This window comes from Pelodiscus sinensis, chromosome 4, assembly GCF_049634645.1.
Source record: "Pelodiscus sinensis isolate JC-2024 chromosome 4, ASM4963464v1, whole genome shotgun sequence".
Classification (NCBI taxonomy): Eukaryota; Metazoa; Chordata; order Testudines; family Trionychidae; genus Pelodiscus; species Pelodiscus sinensis.
In genome coordinates this window covers 90,634,756-90,650,981 of record NC_134714.1, presented here as the reverse complement: position 1 = coordinate 90,650,981, position 16,226 = coordinate 90,634,756, and the positions used below count along the sequence as shown (strand labels likewise).

Here is a 16,226-nt window from a genome sequence, read left to right as displayed (position 1 = left end):
AGACATCTTGACAGAGTCCCACAGCCCTTTTCATAAGGGTAAAGACCAGGGAGTTCATATGGTTTTTCTGGCCACAGCCCAGCCGTGATAATTGCATTTATCTCCCCAAATTCCACCCCTGAAGGTTTCTGAAGTTCAATGTTTGTAAAGCACTTTCAGAGCCTATAATGAAAGATGGCAGAATAGTATTAACAATTTGGTATCTATGTACAGAGGGCTATGTATTTTTTAAGTTGAGTGTGGTACCATGTAAGATTTGTAGACAAATGCCTGCAGCCAGGAACCAACCTTTAAGTTTCCAGAGTTATATAAAATATCTTCCCAGGTAAGGCTTGGGCACATGTACACTATGCAGAATATCGACGCTGCTGTGGTCGATCTTCCAGGGTTCGATTTAGCGGTTCTAGTATAAATCCACTAGAATAAACTCAAAGGACACTCCATTCTGTGCTGGTACTTCTGCTCCTCACGAGGAATAAGGGAAGCCAAGGGGAGCAATTACTCCCATCAGCCTCCCACTGTGTGGACAGTACGGAAATGAGATGTAAGATACATCGACTCCAGCTACGTAATTTACATAGTTGGAATTCCATATCTTAATTCAACCTTCCCATGTAGTGTAGACCAGGCCAAAAGTGTGTATCCAAAAGGTAAACATATTTCTGCACATTTTTACAACAGATAGAAGTGGACAATAGCTTTTTTTCTATCGAGCTACAATTCTAGTTTTTATAGAAAAGTTTACTTTTCTTGATGGAAGATTCCTAGGCCAAGAGGACAGTGGTGAGTTTACAGTTATGAAGATCACCAACAGCTGGTCCATGCTTTATGGATTTGAAGAAACGGAAAGGATTAAGATCTAGAAATAATTGCACATACTTGCATAGAATAAAGAGGTACAAATAAATGCTGAAGTGTTTTGCAGTGCCACTAATAACAGTTCTGTACTTTTTAAATGTCTTCATGTACTTGGATTGAAATGTTATTAAAAAAGAAGAAAAAAAGGAAGCAATGCAGTAAATCTTTTTTCCTCGAATAAAGAATCCGAACTAGCAAAATAGCACTCGCTACTGACCAAAACACTTGGAAAAAACCTATAATTTCACATAAATAATTAATGAACACAGTTGAGAGGACAGATTTTCAAACAGGGATTCAACCGTTATTTGTGCAAGCAGTCACTGTACAAAAGTCAATATTAGTATTAATTACTATTGCGAATATGACTTTTTAACAAATGGCATTGCATTATTAATTACAATCCCTAATACGGCCAACACCAGTAATATCTAAGTGTTATACAAAGGGAGATAAATATTAACTCCCACCCTCACCCCCATTTTAAATAGGGGAAAATGGATGCACAGCCAGAGGAACTGCAACTTACTCAAGATCATATAGCAAGTTAGCATGGATCCAAGTGTCCTAACCAATAATCCAATGTCTTCTGCACTGGAACATGCTGCACAAAATCTTATGTTCAATGCATGTGAGCAAACAGGACTTCATGTATAAAGCATGTTACTTGTATACATGCAGAATTGAACACAAAAAGTTGTGCATGAACATGTATTTTGCAAATCTAGAGGCATTAGAAGGCATACTTTAAAGTTAATCAATTCATAAGCATTCCTGCAAATTTCATATACTTAGCTGTTCATCTTGCATTATATTCCCTACATATTTGATTATACAAAACCCTCAATAAAAAGTTTTAATTATTGCAGTACATGCAAAAAATGCCATCTGTCACAGTAAGTACGGGGCTTGGACTTTTCATACTTGTCATTTAGTGCCTGCTTCAAGGTTTGCTTTAATTTTCATTACAACTATTTGAGTACATGAATGCAGCACAAATTGTGTTACTTGGTCCATTCGCTGAGAGCTCATTTTAAACCCATGTATAACAAATGGATTATTTATCAAGAACAGAAATACCTATTCCATAATTTCACGAAGAACTGATGATCCAAATGCTAAAGGATGATGCTAGATAAATTCAGACTAGAAACACAGGTTATTCAGAAATTGGTAGAGAATGACTAGGTGAATTTCTATATGGCCTGTGTTAGGCAGGTGTCAGACTAGGGCTACATCTATACTGCACAGCTTAAAATGGTGCAACCATGATGTTATAGCCACACCACTCTAAAGTGCAGCGTAGCTACTCTCTCCCCTGGTGAGAGGCCTCCTGATGACAAAATAAAACCCACTGCAACAAGAGGCAGTAGTTTTATCAGCAGGAGATACGTAGACATAGCCTAAATCTTTAAAATGGGTAAAGGCCATTAGAAAAAACAACCTTATAAGCCTATAATCACGTTCAAAGCTTTTTAATACAGCATTTTTATGCAGGTAAAAATTAGAAGTTTCATACACAGGCAAAACTTTTCGGATGCGACTGTCTAAAATTAAGCATCCACATAACAAAAGCCAGATTTTTGGAGGTGCTAAGCATGCGCATTACCTAATCAAATGAACAGAAGCTATGATTATGCCACCCCTTTGGAAGTTAAATACAACTTAACATGACATACAAACGTTTTCATCATGACTCTCAGAGGAGAGTCCAAATGGAACATGTACTGTCAATACATTCAACTTCGATGCACACACAGTGTTTCTCAAGCTTTTTTTCTTTTTTTAATAAAGTACCCCTTTTTCAAAAAAAGAAAAAAGTATCCCCAGTACCTACAGTTTTCAGACAATTTTTTTTTCTACCATTGCAATACATTTGTTTAAACAACTTAATCATAGCCGGGCGGGCGATGAAATTTTGGGGTGTAAAAAGTACAAAAATAATAAAACGCTATAAAACTTAAAAACAAATATTCAGTTTCCTCCAAATTTCAGTTGTGCTAATATACCCCCGACTTCTCTCGAGTACCCCTAAGGGTACTCATACCACTAGTTGAGAAACACTGCTCGATAAACACTGCTCTAGCACATACACATCACATTTTCCAATCTGATGCTCACAAGAATTACGAGTCAACCATCATGCTACGTAAGAATATCCCACCAACTCTCCAGAAGCAACAATATTCAGTATTTGATATGGATATTCCTTCACATTGTGGGCAAATTTGATCTCTGGGCTTATTATAGTATGGTTTAATAGAGGGATCTCACTGATGTTGTTACCTTTGCTGTGAAAAAACCTTTTGAAATTATCCATAGGGGTTTGGAGTTTTTTGGCAGATAAACTAATCTCTGGACCCTTCATATATATATATATATATATATATATATATATATATATATATATATATATATATATACACACACACACACACACACACACACACACATATACATATACACAGGCAGTCCCCGAGTTACGCGGATCCGACTTATGTTGGATCCGCACTTACGAACGGGGCTTTTCTCGCCCCGGAACTCACGGGCGGCGGGACCACCCAGATGCGCAGTAGTCCTGCCACCGCGTCCTCCGGGGCGAGAAAAGCTGCTCCGGGTGTCCCTGGTCTGCTGGGGGGGGGGGGGGTCCCCAGCAGACCAGGGACACCCTGAGCAAAGCCTCAGAGGCGGCGGGGTCCCGCGCTTCCACGGCTTTGCTCCGGGTCTCCCTGGTCTGCTGGGGGGGGGGGGGGGGGGCGCAGCTAGTGCGCCCCCCCCCAGCAGACCAGGCTTTTGTTGTGGACGCCTGGGGTAGAGCAGCTGGGGTGCTGCCGGGTTGGTCCTGGGGGGACCTACCCGGCAGCGCCCCAGCTGTTCTGTCCCAGGCTCCAGATTCAGCCGCTGTTGAAACTGATCAGTGGCTGATTCCAGGAAGCTGGGGGCAGAGCAACTCTGCCTCGGGCTTCCTGTAGTCAGCCCCTGGTCAGTTTCAGCAGCAGCGGCTGAATCTGGAGCCAGTTCCGAGTTACGTACAAATTCAACTTAAGAACAAACCTATGGTCCCTATCTTGTACGTAACCTGGGGACTGCCTGTAGCAGCTTTTTTCAATATTTTCCACAATACTTAGGAAAGTCATATACTGGATCAAGTACTATCGTTTTAAGCAGAAAAAACAGGCGCTCTGCTTAAAAATGGATGGTATGGAATGTTGCATTAATAAAGTAGAAAGCTAGCCATGTAAAGCATTAATTATTCTGTTGCTCCCCCAGAAAGCCTTGCTTTATTGATCTTTGCTCTCCTCACCGTCCACCTTCTACCACCTTCTTATATCTCCTCTGCCTCTGGCATCCTGGTATCCTCTCTCCTCATTCTTAGTCTCCGAGCAGCTAGAGATGCTTGTTACTTGGCCATCTCTTCAGAAATCTGACTAACATCAACATCAGAGTTTTTATTAATTGTCCACTGATCAACAAGACTGCTCCACTGTGGTAATTATATACATAAAAATACTAGTGACTGGTTATTTTAATGCAACAGTCCTGTCAAGCAAAAGGATAAGATTTTATACCAGTTAACTATTTCACTGAAGTACATTTAGCCTCAAAGGAAGCTCTGAGAAATAACATCTTTAATAACTTATTAATGTTTTCATGAAAGCCCTCAGATTTTTATAAAAAGTTAATTGCATTAAGCTACCCAGAGAGTCAATGTGTAATTCACTGTCAAGAGGCATAGCTATGCCTTCCACCACATTAGATCTGCCTTTCTGAATACCCTTTTTTGTAGCTGAACCGAGCAATGACTGTGTAGCCATGTAACAGGGAGGCAGATCAGAACAATTAATCTCTGTCATGGAGATATAAAATGACTGATGCTTTTTAACAGCTCTACTGTCCTATAAACTGCAGTGGAAGCTCTCTCTGGGACTAAGCTGCATCATCTTGCTCTTGTTATGCTCAGTAGGATGCAAATAAACCATACTGCAGTTCCATTAGGACAAAAATGAATGTGTTATAATCCTGTTCCAGCTTTTTTATTCATCCCTTGGAAAACCCTTACATTTTAACTCCCAATAAGAAGAAAATACTCAATAAATGCTTGCAGCAAGGAACTTGCTATCACAGCCGATTAAAAGCAGAGAGTGTATTTCCAGAGTAACTTCATTTAAGAAGGTAAATTACATAGTTGCAAATGCCCCTATGTAGGATAGCATGATATAGATATAACACTTACAATACCTCTGGTGCATTATGATGTCTCTGCTTTGTATTATCAATGAGTATGAAAGGCCCTCAGATCAGGATCATAACTTCCATTTATAAATGTATAATGCCAACACTGAAAGTTTCATATTGGGTCAGAGCAGTGATCCACCCATTCCAGTATCACATCTTTGAAAGGAAAAATGGCCAGCTGCTTTAGAGGAAAAAAAAATGGTGAAATTATTTGTACGCAGGGTAAGTTTCTTTCTCCCTGCATTTATGATCTGAAGCATAATTTATATCCTTTCCAATGACAATTTTTTTTAAAAAGTCTTTGCTACTGTAAATCAGGATTTACAATAAAGACTGGACATGTTTAAGAATAACAAGAAAATCCATTAAAAATCCATTATGTTTTGTGGCAACGAGTTCTACAAATTAATCACCCATTATGTGAAAAAGTACTTCTTTGTATCAGTTTTACATTTTTGGCTTTTCAGTTTGAGTATCTGCTTGTTCCTGTATGATGAGAATGCAAGAAAAAAAGTGTGTACACAATTCACTACTGTACACTGTTAGCATATCTCTTCTTTTTTCATTTCCTTCTCTAAAACACTAAGGATTGGCCTACACTACAGAGTCAGGTTAATACAAGACAGCTTACATCAGCCTATCGCTTTTAAGTGTCTACACTAGAACGTTGCTCCTGATTATAAAAGTTGCCCTCACACCAACCTAATAATTCCACCTTTGAGAGAGGCTTAGTACTAAGACAATATTGGCCATCAGCATTCTCCCACTTCCCCTGCTCGCTAGAGTCCTCCTGCCCTAAGGAAGACAATCTCAGCTACAAGCCATGGAGTGGTGGCAAGGGGACCCCAGCTGTCACTGCCCCACAATGCTCCACACAGCTAAATCAGGAGGGAAGCGCTCCTGGTGAGGACATGGATTAATGACAGACGAGGCACAGTGGGACATGACCACTGCTGTAATTACTGTAGTGGCTGTAGGTCGATCTAACTTAGGTTGACTTAATTTTTTAGTGTAGACGAGGCCTAAACCTTTTTACTCCTTCCTCACGTGGAAATCTTTCCCATACTTTTCAGTATCTAGGAAAGATGTTTTCACTCCCTTTTGGTTTTAGGAAGTAATTTTAGCAAAGCCTTCTCTCATGCCCTTCTTTTGATTATATGGATTACTGACTGGACATTCAGAAAGCAGGCTACTCTCCCATCTCACCTCACAGTAAATTGCACTCCCTTCTCCAATCCTCATCACCCAACCCTAAGTGATTAATGGCTTATGAGAAAGCAGTGAATGTAATCTGCTTGAACAGGAAAATCACCTGGGACAGAGAAGACAATAGTGGCATAATTTAGATTCTATTAAGATTTAGGGATGTTAAATTTAGTTTAACTAACTAGTCGATGGATTTTCCATCAAGTAATCGATTAGTGGATAAGCGGGGGAGCAGCAGCAGAGTTAGCACCCAGCCCCGGGAGCTAATCCTGCTGCAGTTCTGCCTCTGAAATGTATTAAGAGCGAGCAGGTTTGCACCGGGTCCTCGCCGCTACACACTAGGTTTGAATGTAAAAAGGCTGGAGTGCAGGTAGGGGACCGGGCGCGAGCTGGGAATCAGCTGTCCCAGCTCGAGCCAAGTCCCCCACACTGTGCTTCTGATTTTTAAATGATTCTTAATACATTTAAAAAGCAGAGGCGCAGCATCTAGGACAGAGCTTGGAATCAGATGATTCCTGGCTTGCACCTGGTCCCAATATTCTCCTGTCTCTCCTGCCCCCCACAGAGATGGAGCTGGAGTGGGAACCGGCTTTTAAGCTAGCTCCCTGCAGCACTGACTCCTGCTCCACCTGCCCTGCTGCCTGGCACCAAGGGGGGGGGGGGGGAGGTGGAGGAGGAAGCAACTAGTCAATTGACTAGTCACTTACATCTCTATCAAGATCCAAACAAGAATGTATTTTTCTTAGAACTGGGCTTTGTATGGAAGGTCTTTCACCATACTGAGATTTATACCCAGTTAAAAAGAGCACTACCGCTTAGAAAAGTTGGCTTGAAAACTGGTCCTTTAAACCAGTGGTTATCAACCTTTTTGGGCTCAGACCCATTCACAAATGTTTATGGCCTGTTGCAGTATAGCAACTAGCCCGGTAATGGAGGCACTAATGTAGTTTCTGTTGGATCCTGTCTCCTGGGTATGTTAGGAGGGTCCTGCCTGCTATTCGCCACACAATGGCAGCTCCTGCAATTCCTGTGTTGCAAGGATGGCGAGGCTTAGCTTTCTGCTATGGGTACTGCAACTTTGGGGTAGTAGTGCTGCTCAGGTTTGGCTCCGCTCTCTACCTTGACTGGACCAAATCTGAATGCAGTGCCACTCATTCAAATTTGACCAACCTGGAGTCCCATCACCCTGATGACTGGGCTAAATCTGAGTAGCACTGAGACCAGGATGGATAAAAATCTATTATTTAAAACAAACAAACAAAAAAAATCAGACTTTTTAATTTAAATTGGATCTTTTTGATTTTTTTAAAAAAATCAATATTAAATTTCTCTTTTAAAAATAAACATTGCAATTCTATCTTATCACAAACATGCTACACCTATACTTACAGTCTCATAAAAATGAATTAATGGCTCTAGTCTGTCCAGCCAGCTCTTGCTTCTTGAAAGTTCTGGGCTTTCAATTTCTGTTTTTCAGCAGACTAACATGGGACAAGACAAACAAAGGCTGGATAGGATTGTTTTTGTTCTATGCTTATGTGGTGATGGACCTGGGGAAAGCACGGCAGAGTTAGTTAAGACCATTGTTTAAGGACAGAAACAATATATAGGAAAGGATGGTGGCAGCATAGAAAGGAAGAGTGGAGTGGACTGGAAAGGCAAAGGGAAGACTTTATTCAGTATACACACAGCTTCCTATATTCCCTGACACTTTTGCACAGAAAAACGGTCATGGCTTGTGGGTGTAAATGAGACCCTCTCTAGGAATATTTTAAAGAAATGTGTTCCCTGGGTATAAGGAAAATGTATCAAGTGTAAGCAGAGCAAGAAGAAAATGCAGGGCCTAGCTGCAAGAATGAAAAACCATAAAGAAAACTGCTTATTGGGAGAAAACAATGTGATATGCCTGAAGAACAATGTGGACCAACTTTGCAATGCATTATTCTTCAAGATACTCTATGCATTTTAGAATTTGTGTGATTTAATAAGTCGACTCCCAAGCTGTTTGCCGTGTTGGATTTTGTTAGAAAAAAAAGTTTAGCTTAGTTTAGGTAACCCTTATGTCTTGTTTAATTAGTTAACTAGGTTTAGACTTCATCACCCGTGTAATGCCATTTGTAAAACCGATGGACCCAGGACGTCAGCAGGTGAGACTGAACCTTCAACCTTAGGGGCTAAAGTCTTGTGCCTCAACAGCATAAGCTAAAAGCCAGCTGGCCTTTAGCAAAAGCTGTAGAACAGGCTTCATTCTTCCACTCTCAGTGCCTCTAGGTTACATAAGTATACAATACAAAAAGCTATAGTAAGAGAGATCAAGAGTTACCAGTTGCCATTGTGTATCATTTTCTTATTTTATGTTACATGGTACATGATCCTTACTTTGAAACATCCTGGTCACAGACCATAATGGCCATACCGTAAGTCTATTCCCTATTTTACTTCAGCATAATTCAGCTTTTCCAAAGGAATCCCATTCTATACTTGTTTTCAATGGGGCTTACTCCAAAATTAAGTGCACTCTAAGCTTAATCAGTCTTAGCTTTTTTGGTAACTTGGAATCAGATCTGTAACAAAATGACAGTGGGAGTGGGAAAGATGAGAGCTAGCAGGAGGAGTTTTAAGGATAACATACATTTAGTGTTCTGAGGACTTGCTGTTAGAGTTTATAACATTTGAAAAAAAAAAAAAAGAGTTTAAGGACAGCCATTTCCAGCAATTCAAAGGTCTGCTACAATTGCATAAGTGAAATATTTATGCAATATTTAAGATTTAGTTTATTACAATGTAAGTGCTGTTTGTGTGAATGATTTAGTTCTTACCTTTCCTAATGTACTGTTGCTGCCATCTTGACATTTGCAGCCACACACACACTCATCCCTTTATGGCTTGGTAATTTTGGCTGCCTTCACCACCAGTTTATGAATGCCAAAGAGCAGCCTCACCTCACCGATCACGTCTGCTAATATAAAACTGAACTCATCACACTGCGTGTTTCAAGGGAATTGTTACTGTTCTAGTATTCTGCTTTCATTTCCCAAGGCTCATGACCTCATGATGATTTTACAGGTGCAGCTATGGTGGATTTTCTCAAGTCAGACCTCATACTGCTGTATCTGCATCAGAAGCATTTTGCAGTTGCATTGTGGGGATAGAAAGCAACTATCAACTACTAGGATGTTTTGCGTTCAGATAACATGGGGGTGTAGATAGTATTTAGAGTGAGATAAGAGGCTAAGCTAGCTTTATGACAACTTTGTGCTCTGCCATTTCTGAGTGGCTGCAGGGCTCACTGAAGCCCAATCAGTCTGGGCTGCTGCCTAAATCACTATATATCATCCCCATTTGATATTCTTCCTGAGTACAGATATCTTCATATTTTAAATCTTAAAAAAAATTGAAGTCAATATAAAAAGTATCACCAGTTTCATTGGCCTGGTCCTCTCTGACCTTAAAATTCAGACTACAAGGAGAACTAGATTTTAAAGGGGTGAGATATTGCCACAACACTTAACAGCGAACGATTGCTATGGTGACAAGCTTACAACAGATAATTTAATTGCAATCCTAGACAGGTAGAATAGGAAACAGAATCTCATTTAAGAACTTAACCCTCCAATAACTGAATGTGGAATACAGAAGTATTTCAGTTTAATATCAAAGCATCAAAATATATCAATCGTGCCAAAGCCAATTTCCTACCATTTAACAAACCCGAGCAAAGAAAATTAACATTTTGAAAGTTTGTTAGCTTGCAAATGGCTACCTAATTATGGTGGAAACTGAGGAGTATAAAGATAATCAAGAATTTTACAGGGTTTATTTGTAGAAGTCCTTTTTCAGTTTTGCTGTGCTCAACCTTTTTGGTATTGTGGAAAAACAGTAACATCAAGGTTTTATTTCTACCGCAAGGCAATATCAAGAACATAAAATAACAGCGATGTGCTGTTTTATTGCTAATGGAGTTTGTTTGCATGCAAATTTTCTGTTTCAACTTAATGCACTGCAATAGAGAAGAAAAAAGTCAACACAGACTCGCAAGGTTATTTTTGGAAGCGTGAAATTTATTTACCATATGTCTGAACCTAAATCAAACTCATGAACCCATGATCTTCTCTTTATAATCTTTTGTTTGGAGAAATTTAGCAAATATGTTTAACAGGGTGGAAGCAGGCAGATGGAAAATCCAGAAACACATTTTTTCTATCAATTCAAATAGATATAAAATATCTGGGGTTTTTTTGTTGTTGTTTTTTTTAAAAGGGGATTTTCAAGTTTACAATGGTGGCTAACTGAAGTCTGACCGGCATCTATAGTTTGTCTTGCCAAAAAAGGCAGCTGGGTTCTTACTCTAGATTTTCATTTTGTTGAAATATTAATTATTAAACACAAACCCAGCATGCTAACAGCACTCTTACTTCATTGCTCATTGCCGGCAAATCTCAGATGATGCCCAGTAGGGAAAAATACAGATTAGATCAGGAGCAAGTGCTTCCTTCTACAGGGTTAAAACAGCGGAGGCTTTTGTGCATTTCAAAGCCAAAGCACCTGCACAGAGACTGGGTCAGTGGGACTCCACACTAAGGATATTAACTAACAATTAATTTACTAATTAGGTAGTCGATGGAATATCCATCGACTATCCAACTAGTCGATAGGTACTTCCACATTCTTCCTTTTAAATGTACAATAACCTCAGGCAGGGGCTCTAGTGAATTTCAAAGTTGGAACTCCATGTGCAACCCAGGACAGCAGGAAATCCTGCTGACTCTGGGTTCTACGAGGGTGCTTACCCTTTGAAATACACAAGAGCCCCCGGGAGGACTTCCTGTTGGCCCTGGGCTGTACGCGGGCCAGCTCTGAAATGTATAAGAGTGCCCAGCTGACTCCGGGTTCTGCAGAAATGCTGCAGGGAGTCTCCAGCTGCCCCTCTGAAACGCCGCGGTGGCATTTCAAAGGAGCAGCGCTGCATAGAGCCCAGGATCAGCTGTGCAGCACTGCTGCTTCGAAATGGCAGTTCAAAGCGGCAACGCCACATGGACCATGGGCTCTGTACAGTGCTGCCGCTTTGATGTACCCTCTTTCACACCCCTCCTTGCCTCTATCTGATGGATAAGCATTTGCTTATTAGATAGTCGACTAGTCCTTAACATCCTTACTCCACACTGGCCCCGAGCTCCACGTTGCACTCCAACTTTGAAATGCACAAAAGCCCTTGCTGGGGCTCTTGTACATTTCAAAGGTGGAATGCAGAAGTTCTTATCAACTAATCAAATAGTCGATGGAAATCCCATTGACTATTCAATTAGTTAATCAAAATGTAACACCCTTAGCTTAAGTTGATGAGTCCATGAACTCTTTCCATGATTATCATTATGACCAATTTCTCTTGATTTAGTCTCAAGAATTTCTGATCAATATTCAATCTTCTTCCTCTCTCATCTCCTCAAACAATTTTCTGCAGTCTTTCCCAGGCAGATGAGTTTTTAAAGCACTCTAGCGGTACTGGGTACTATTAGCATTAACATAAAAAAGAATACACACACATATTTGTTAGCACTAAAAGGAAAACCGCCCCCACAGATTTATAATTTGAGAATGCCAAATGGCATGATATTAGAGGAATGACAGGATTAGCTTATGCTGCAGAGAGAATAGTCTTGCTTTGGCATAATGCAGACCTTTTCCTGTTAGAGTAATATGCAATAGACTCAGGCAGCCATAAGCTTTGCAGATAGCAAATCTAATAAGATCATGAATACCTTAATATCACTTCAGGCGACTCAAAACAAAAAAGGAACTTCCATATATTTGATAATAAGAGAATGAGGATTAATTTTTTATGCCAATGTTTTACTTTGAGTAAAAATGGTGGACAGGAATGCCTTTAGTTTTGGCAAACTGGTTATAAAATCTGGTTTTAGAGTTACTAGGGGGCTGTACGCTCACCAATCCCCCTCTCGGCCAAGGAGGACCTGGGGCGGACGCCACTAGGCCCCGGTCCTTCTCCACCCCTCTACCACTGGGAAGGTTTGAGGCCACCCTGACCCTAGCTCTTCCCCCTGGCTACTGGGGAGGGCCAGGCCCAGAGTCCCCCTTCCAGCTCTTGGGCCCCCCACTAGCCGCTGGGAGAGTCCGAGCCAAGGCCACACTATTCACCCAGCCACCATGAAGGGCTAGGTCAAAGCTGCGCCAGGCTCCCCCCATGTCCACTGGGCTATCCCCGCCACCAGGGAGGGTCTGAGGCCATTCTGTCTCTTCTCCCTGCTGCTGGAGAAGGCCTGGCATCAAGGCCGCCCTCCACCCCCCCAACCACTTGCCCCTCCCTGTCCGGGCTCTTTGCGTTCCCTCCCCTGCCGCTGGGAGGTGGGCTGTGGCGAGTCAGCGCCCAGCCACCGAGGGGTGGGAAGGTGGGCTGAAGCCGTGCTGGGTCCAGTTTTCCCCCCCAGTCCACTGGGAGGGGCAGACCTGGCTTTCCTCCTGGCCCGCTGGGCCTGTTTTTTCTCCCTCAGCCCACCAGGAGAAGCTGAACTTGAGCCATGCCGGTTCTGGTTTTCCTGCTGGGGGGAAGAGGGGGGAAGGGGAGGACCCAGTTTTCCCCAGCCCAAGCTATGACGGGCCTGGTTTTCCCCCCAGCCCACCAGGAGGGGCGGGCCTGAGCCACGCTGGACTTGGCTTTTCCCATAGCTACTGGGAAGGGGAGGGGAGAGGAAGACCAGGACAAAGAAGCCCAAGCCCTTCATGTGGGCCCTTTGAAGAGCAAGGCTGGGGGTGGGTGGAGCTTGTTTCTGTGGGACGCAGAGTGACGTGATGACATCACTCTGTTGTCCCACAGGGAGGGACGGAGAGAGAGAGAGAATAAAGCAGCTATTCCCAAACTGTGGGACTTGCTACCAAGGGAGAGGGGAGAGGGGGTGCATCTGGGGCCTGGACTAGCCCCAAGAGGACTCTGGTCTTGACCTTGCCCCCTCTCCCAACTGCTACCCCAGCTTAGCCCCTCTACTTTTGTCCACATCTTCTGCCCTTCCCTCAAGCCACAGCTCCACTCTGGTTCCAAGGAGGAGAAGGGTCCTGTACAGTTTGAGGACCTTTGCTAGAAAGAACAGCGTGATTTACATTTTTTCCCCTATAATTGTCATAACTTCCTCTCAAGCACCTTACTAAATAAAAGATGGAAATGAAGAGTCACTTAGGGTACATAATTTATCATTTAGAACAAATAGGTAATAAGCATGTCTATCTTTCCACTGGATGAAGAATTTTCAAATCACAAACTGAACCAAAATGAAGGAAGAGGACTCAACACTAATATTAAGTCTTTAAGCATCTCCCTGAAGTCCCTTGAAATGTCACCTCTGGAACAGGGAGATGCCAACTCTTATATGGAACAGACCAGAAGATTTAAACAGTGTTGCTCAGTTCCTTAACTCAAATAAGTTTTCTTTTTCTTTATTTAAATTATTGTTCAGGGTGAGGCTGGGGATGAGTGGTTAAGTATGCAGGCTTCCCTGGGAGACAGAGGACCACCTCAGCAGCCCTCTCTCACTGCAGCAGCTTGGGGCCAGGTGAGAAGCACCTGTCCATGGCCACTGCAGCTGAAGCAGGCACATCTGTCGGAAGGGGTGCATGTCCCCCAGCTGGGCGTCAAACTCAGAAACAGAGAAACTCTCTGAAATATACAGTAGATAGCTGTCCTGTTTTCCATACCTGCCAGCCCAATAGGGTTATAGCTGTCCCGGTCCCTATCTCTGGCCCCTTGCTGCCCCGCTTAGATTTTAATCTAACTGCTGAGAGCGGGCTCACCTATCACAGCATCTGAAAACAATGTAAAGAAAATGGCACCCAAGTGACACTAGAGCTGTGAAGAGCATAAGTACTAGGAGAAGTAGACAGAAACGAGAGTGGAGAAATAGGCTGGGGTGGAGCTGTGTAGAGGCGAGCATAAGAAACAAGAGTCTGACAAATAAGAAGAGTGAAAGTTAGCGAAGGGACTCAGAGGGGAATAACCTAAACAAAATGGCAAGATAAAGAGCTAGGGCAGCCAACAGGAGTGGTAGGAAGAGGTATCCATTTTGTCGACATTCAACAACACAAATACTGAGATCTTCTCCAGCCCAGAAAATGAAGTGCCGCTCATTGGACACTTTTTTCTTGCTTCTTGGCATATCTTTTAGTGTTGTTATTTTTTCTCACCATACAGAATTCAGGAACAGCATATTCAACAACTTTATGGAGCCCCTCAGCTCTCAGTGGCTGCCATTCATCATTCCCAGCCAAGAGAAGCTGCAGAAAGTGGCACAGGCCGAGGGACATGCTAGCCGCCACTTTCTGCAGCTTCTGTTGGTCAGAAATAGTGAATCGCAGACACTGGTAGCTGCAGAGCTCCGTGCCTGCAGAGGCTCCAGGTAAACAAAAAGTCCTGATGTGCCATCAGGTTACCCCGACGAGCTGGGAACCAAAGTTTGCCATCAGTTCAAATATTACCTAGTCGTCTTGGGGAGGGGCAGGTTGGCTTATAAACAAACAGGATAATGAATGAGTACAAACGGTACTTAGCAACAGATTTATTTTCAAGACTGACTAATATCTGTACAGTGCTTTAAGATATAAAGATGTATTTTAGTATATTTTCATTAGCACTATTTAATTTCTATGTGCTCAGATGAAATCTTAACTTTAGAGTTTTCTACCTTCCTGATGAATAGCAAGACATGCTGGGCTATATCCACAAAAAGATTTAAGCACTGCAACACTCAGTATTTCTACTCCACAGTATTAATTTAAGAGCAAGAGCAAAACATGTAGTCATTGATCTAATATATTATTTTAAGCATGCTTTTGCAGGGGCATTCAATAAAACTATATTTAATCTGACAAACAGGGAATTTAAACAAATGGGTGTAACTGTCACATTTAAAAAAAATAAGATTGATAAATATGCAAAAGAATACTCTAACCAGCTAGTTTTATATTAGTAGGCTACAGAAAAAAAAAATCTATATTTGTTGAAATATTTTTTTTAAACAAAGACAGACTACAGTTACGGGAGCAGAATAAAACCATGAATAGATACATTTCCCTGCTTATTTTAAAAAGGACCTTCTAAATCACCATGTTCAAAAACTTGTATCATCATTAAAAGCATTTTCAGATATAATTTAACAGTGAACTGTAATGTATAGTACTGTCACTGTAATATCAAAAGCTGTAACACTGAAAAGAAAAAAGCATACCTTTCTTTACAGAAATAGGGTTCTCCAGAAGAAACACTGTTTGTTTCCAGTGTGTTTTGGTACACTGGGGACCCGTCGAGAACATGACCTGAAATGACAGAGTTCAAAAATCTGATGAAGTACAACATTTTTAATATCATGCTACATTAATCTATTAAACAAAACACACTTCCAATGCTTGCAACAGCAAAACAGGCTTGCTCTCAAATACCTTGAGGCGACAAGCTAAAAAAATACCACACATTTGGCAATTAATTTTGAACATACGACCCCAGTACTCACACTGTTGTGGCAGTTTTTCTCAAAAAATACATCGAAGTAGCCAGCAACTGCCTATAATAAAAGGAAAAACACAAATGTGAACAGGGAATATTAATTACAATAATAGTGACACCCATTACTGTGTACATTTTCTATGAGTAAAACATACTTTAAGCAGCAAAGTTAATTTTCCACAGCATAGTTTTCATTTTTCTTCAGAGATAATTTAGAAAATTCTGATATTGCAAGTATTTGAACTTTCTTAGAAAGCTTATAATAAAAAATAGATGAAAATAATTCTTCAATTAATTCCTAGATTTATATTTCTATTACTTCCATGCATTCCATAATCTTTTCTAAACTAGAAGTCCGTACTTTCAGGAAAAAACACATATTGACAGACACTCTCTTGAGCAACATTCAGTTTAAAAGTCA

General features: G+C 41.4%; 1 protein-coding gene across 1 annotated transcript in view; it reads right to left on the bottom strand.

The window, feature by feature from the left end:
- The window catches only part of PRMT3 (protein arginine methyltransferase 3), a 112,292-nt gene that overhangs the window by 2,628 nt on the left and 93,438 nt on the right, over positions 1-16,226 (bottom strand). The window contains exons 14-15 of the mRNA XM_075927736.1: positions 15,813-15,863; positions 15,531-15,618 (exon numbers count right to left, since the gene is read on the bottom strand). Coding sequence (XP_075783851.1) covers positions 15,531-15,618; positions 15,813-15,863 — 139 coding nt within the window. The remainder of the gene's footprint in view (positions 1-15,530; positions 15,619-15,812; positions 15,864-16,226) is intronic.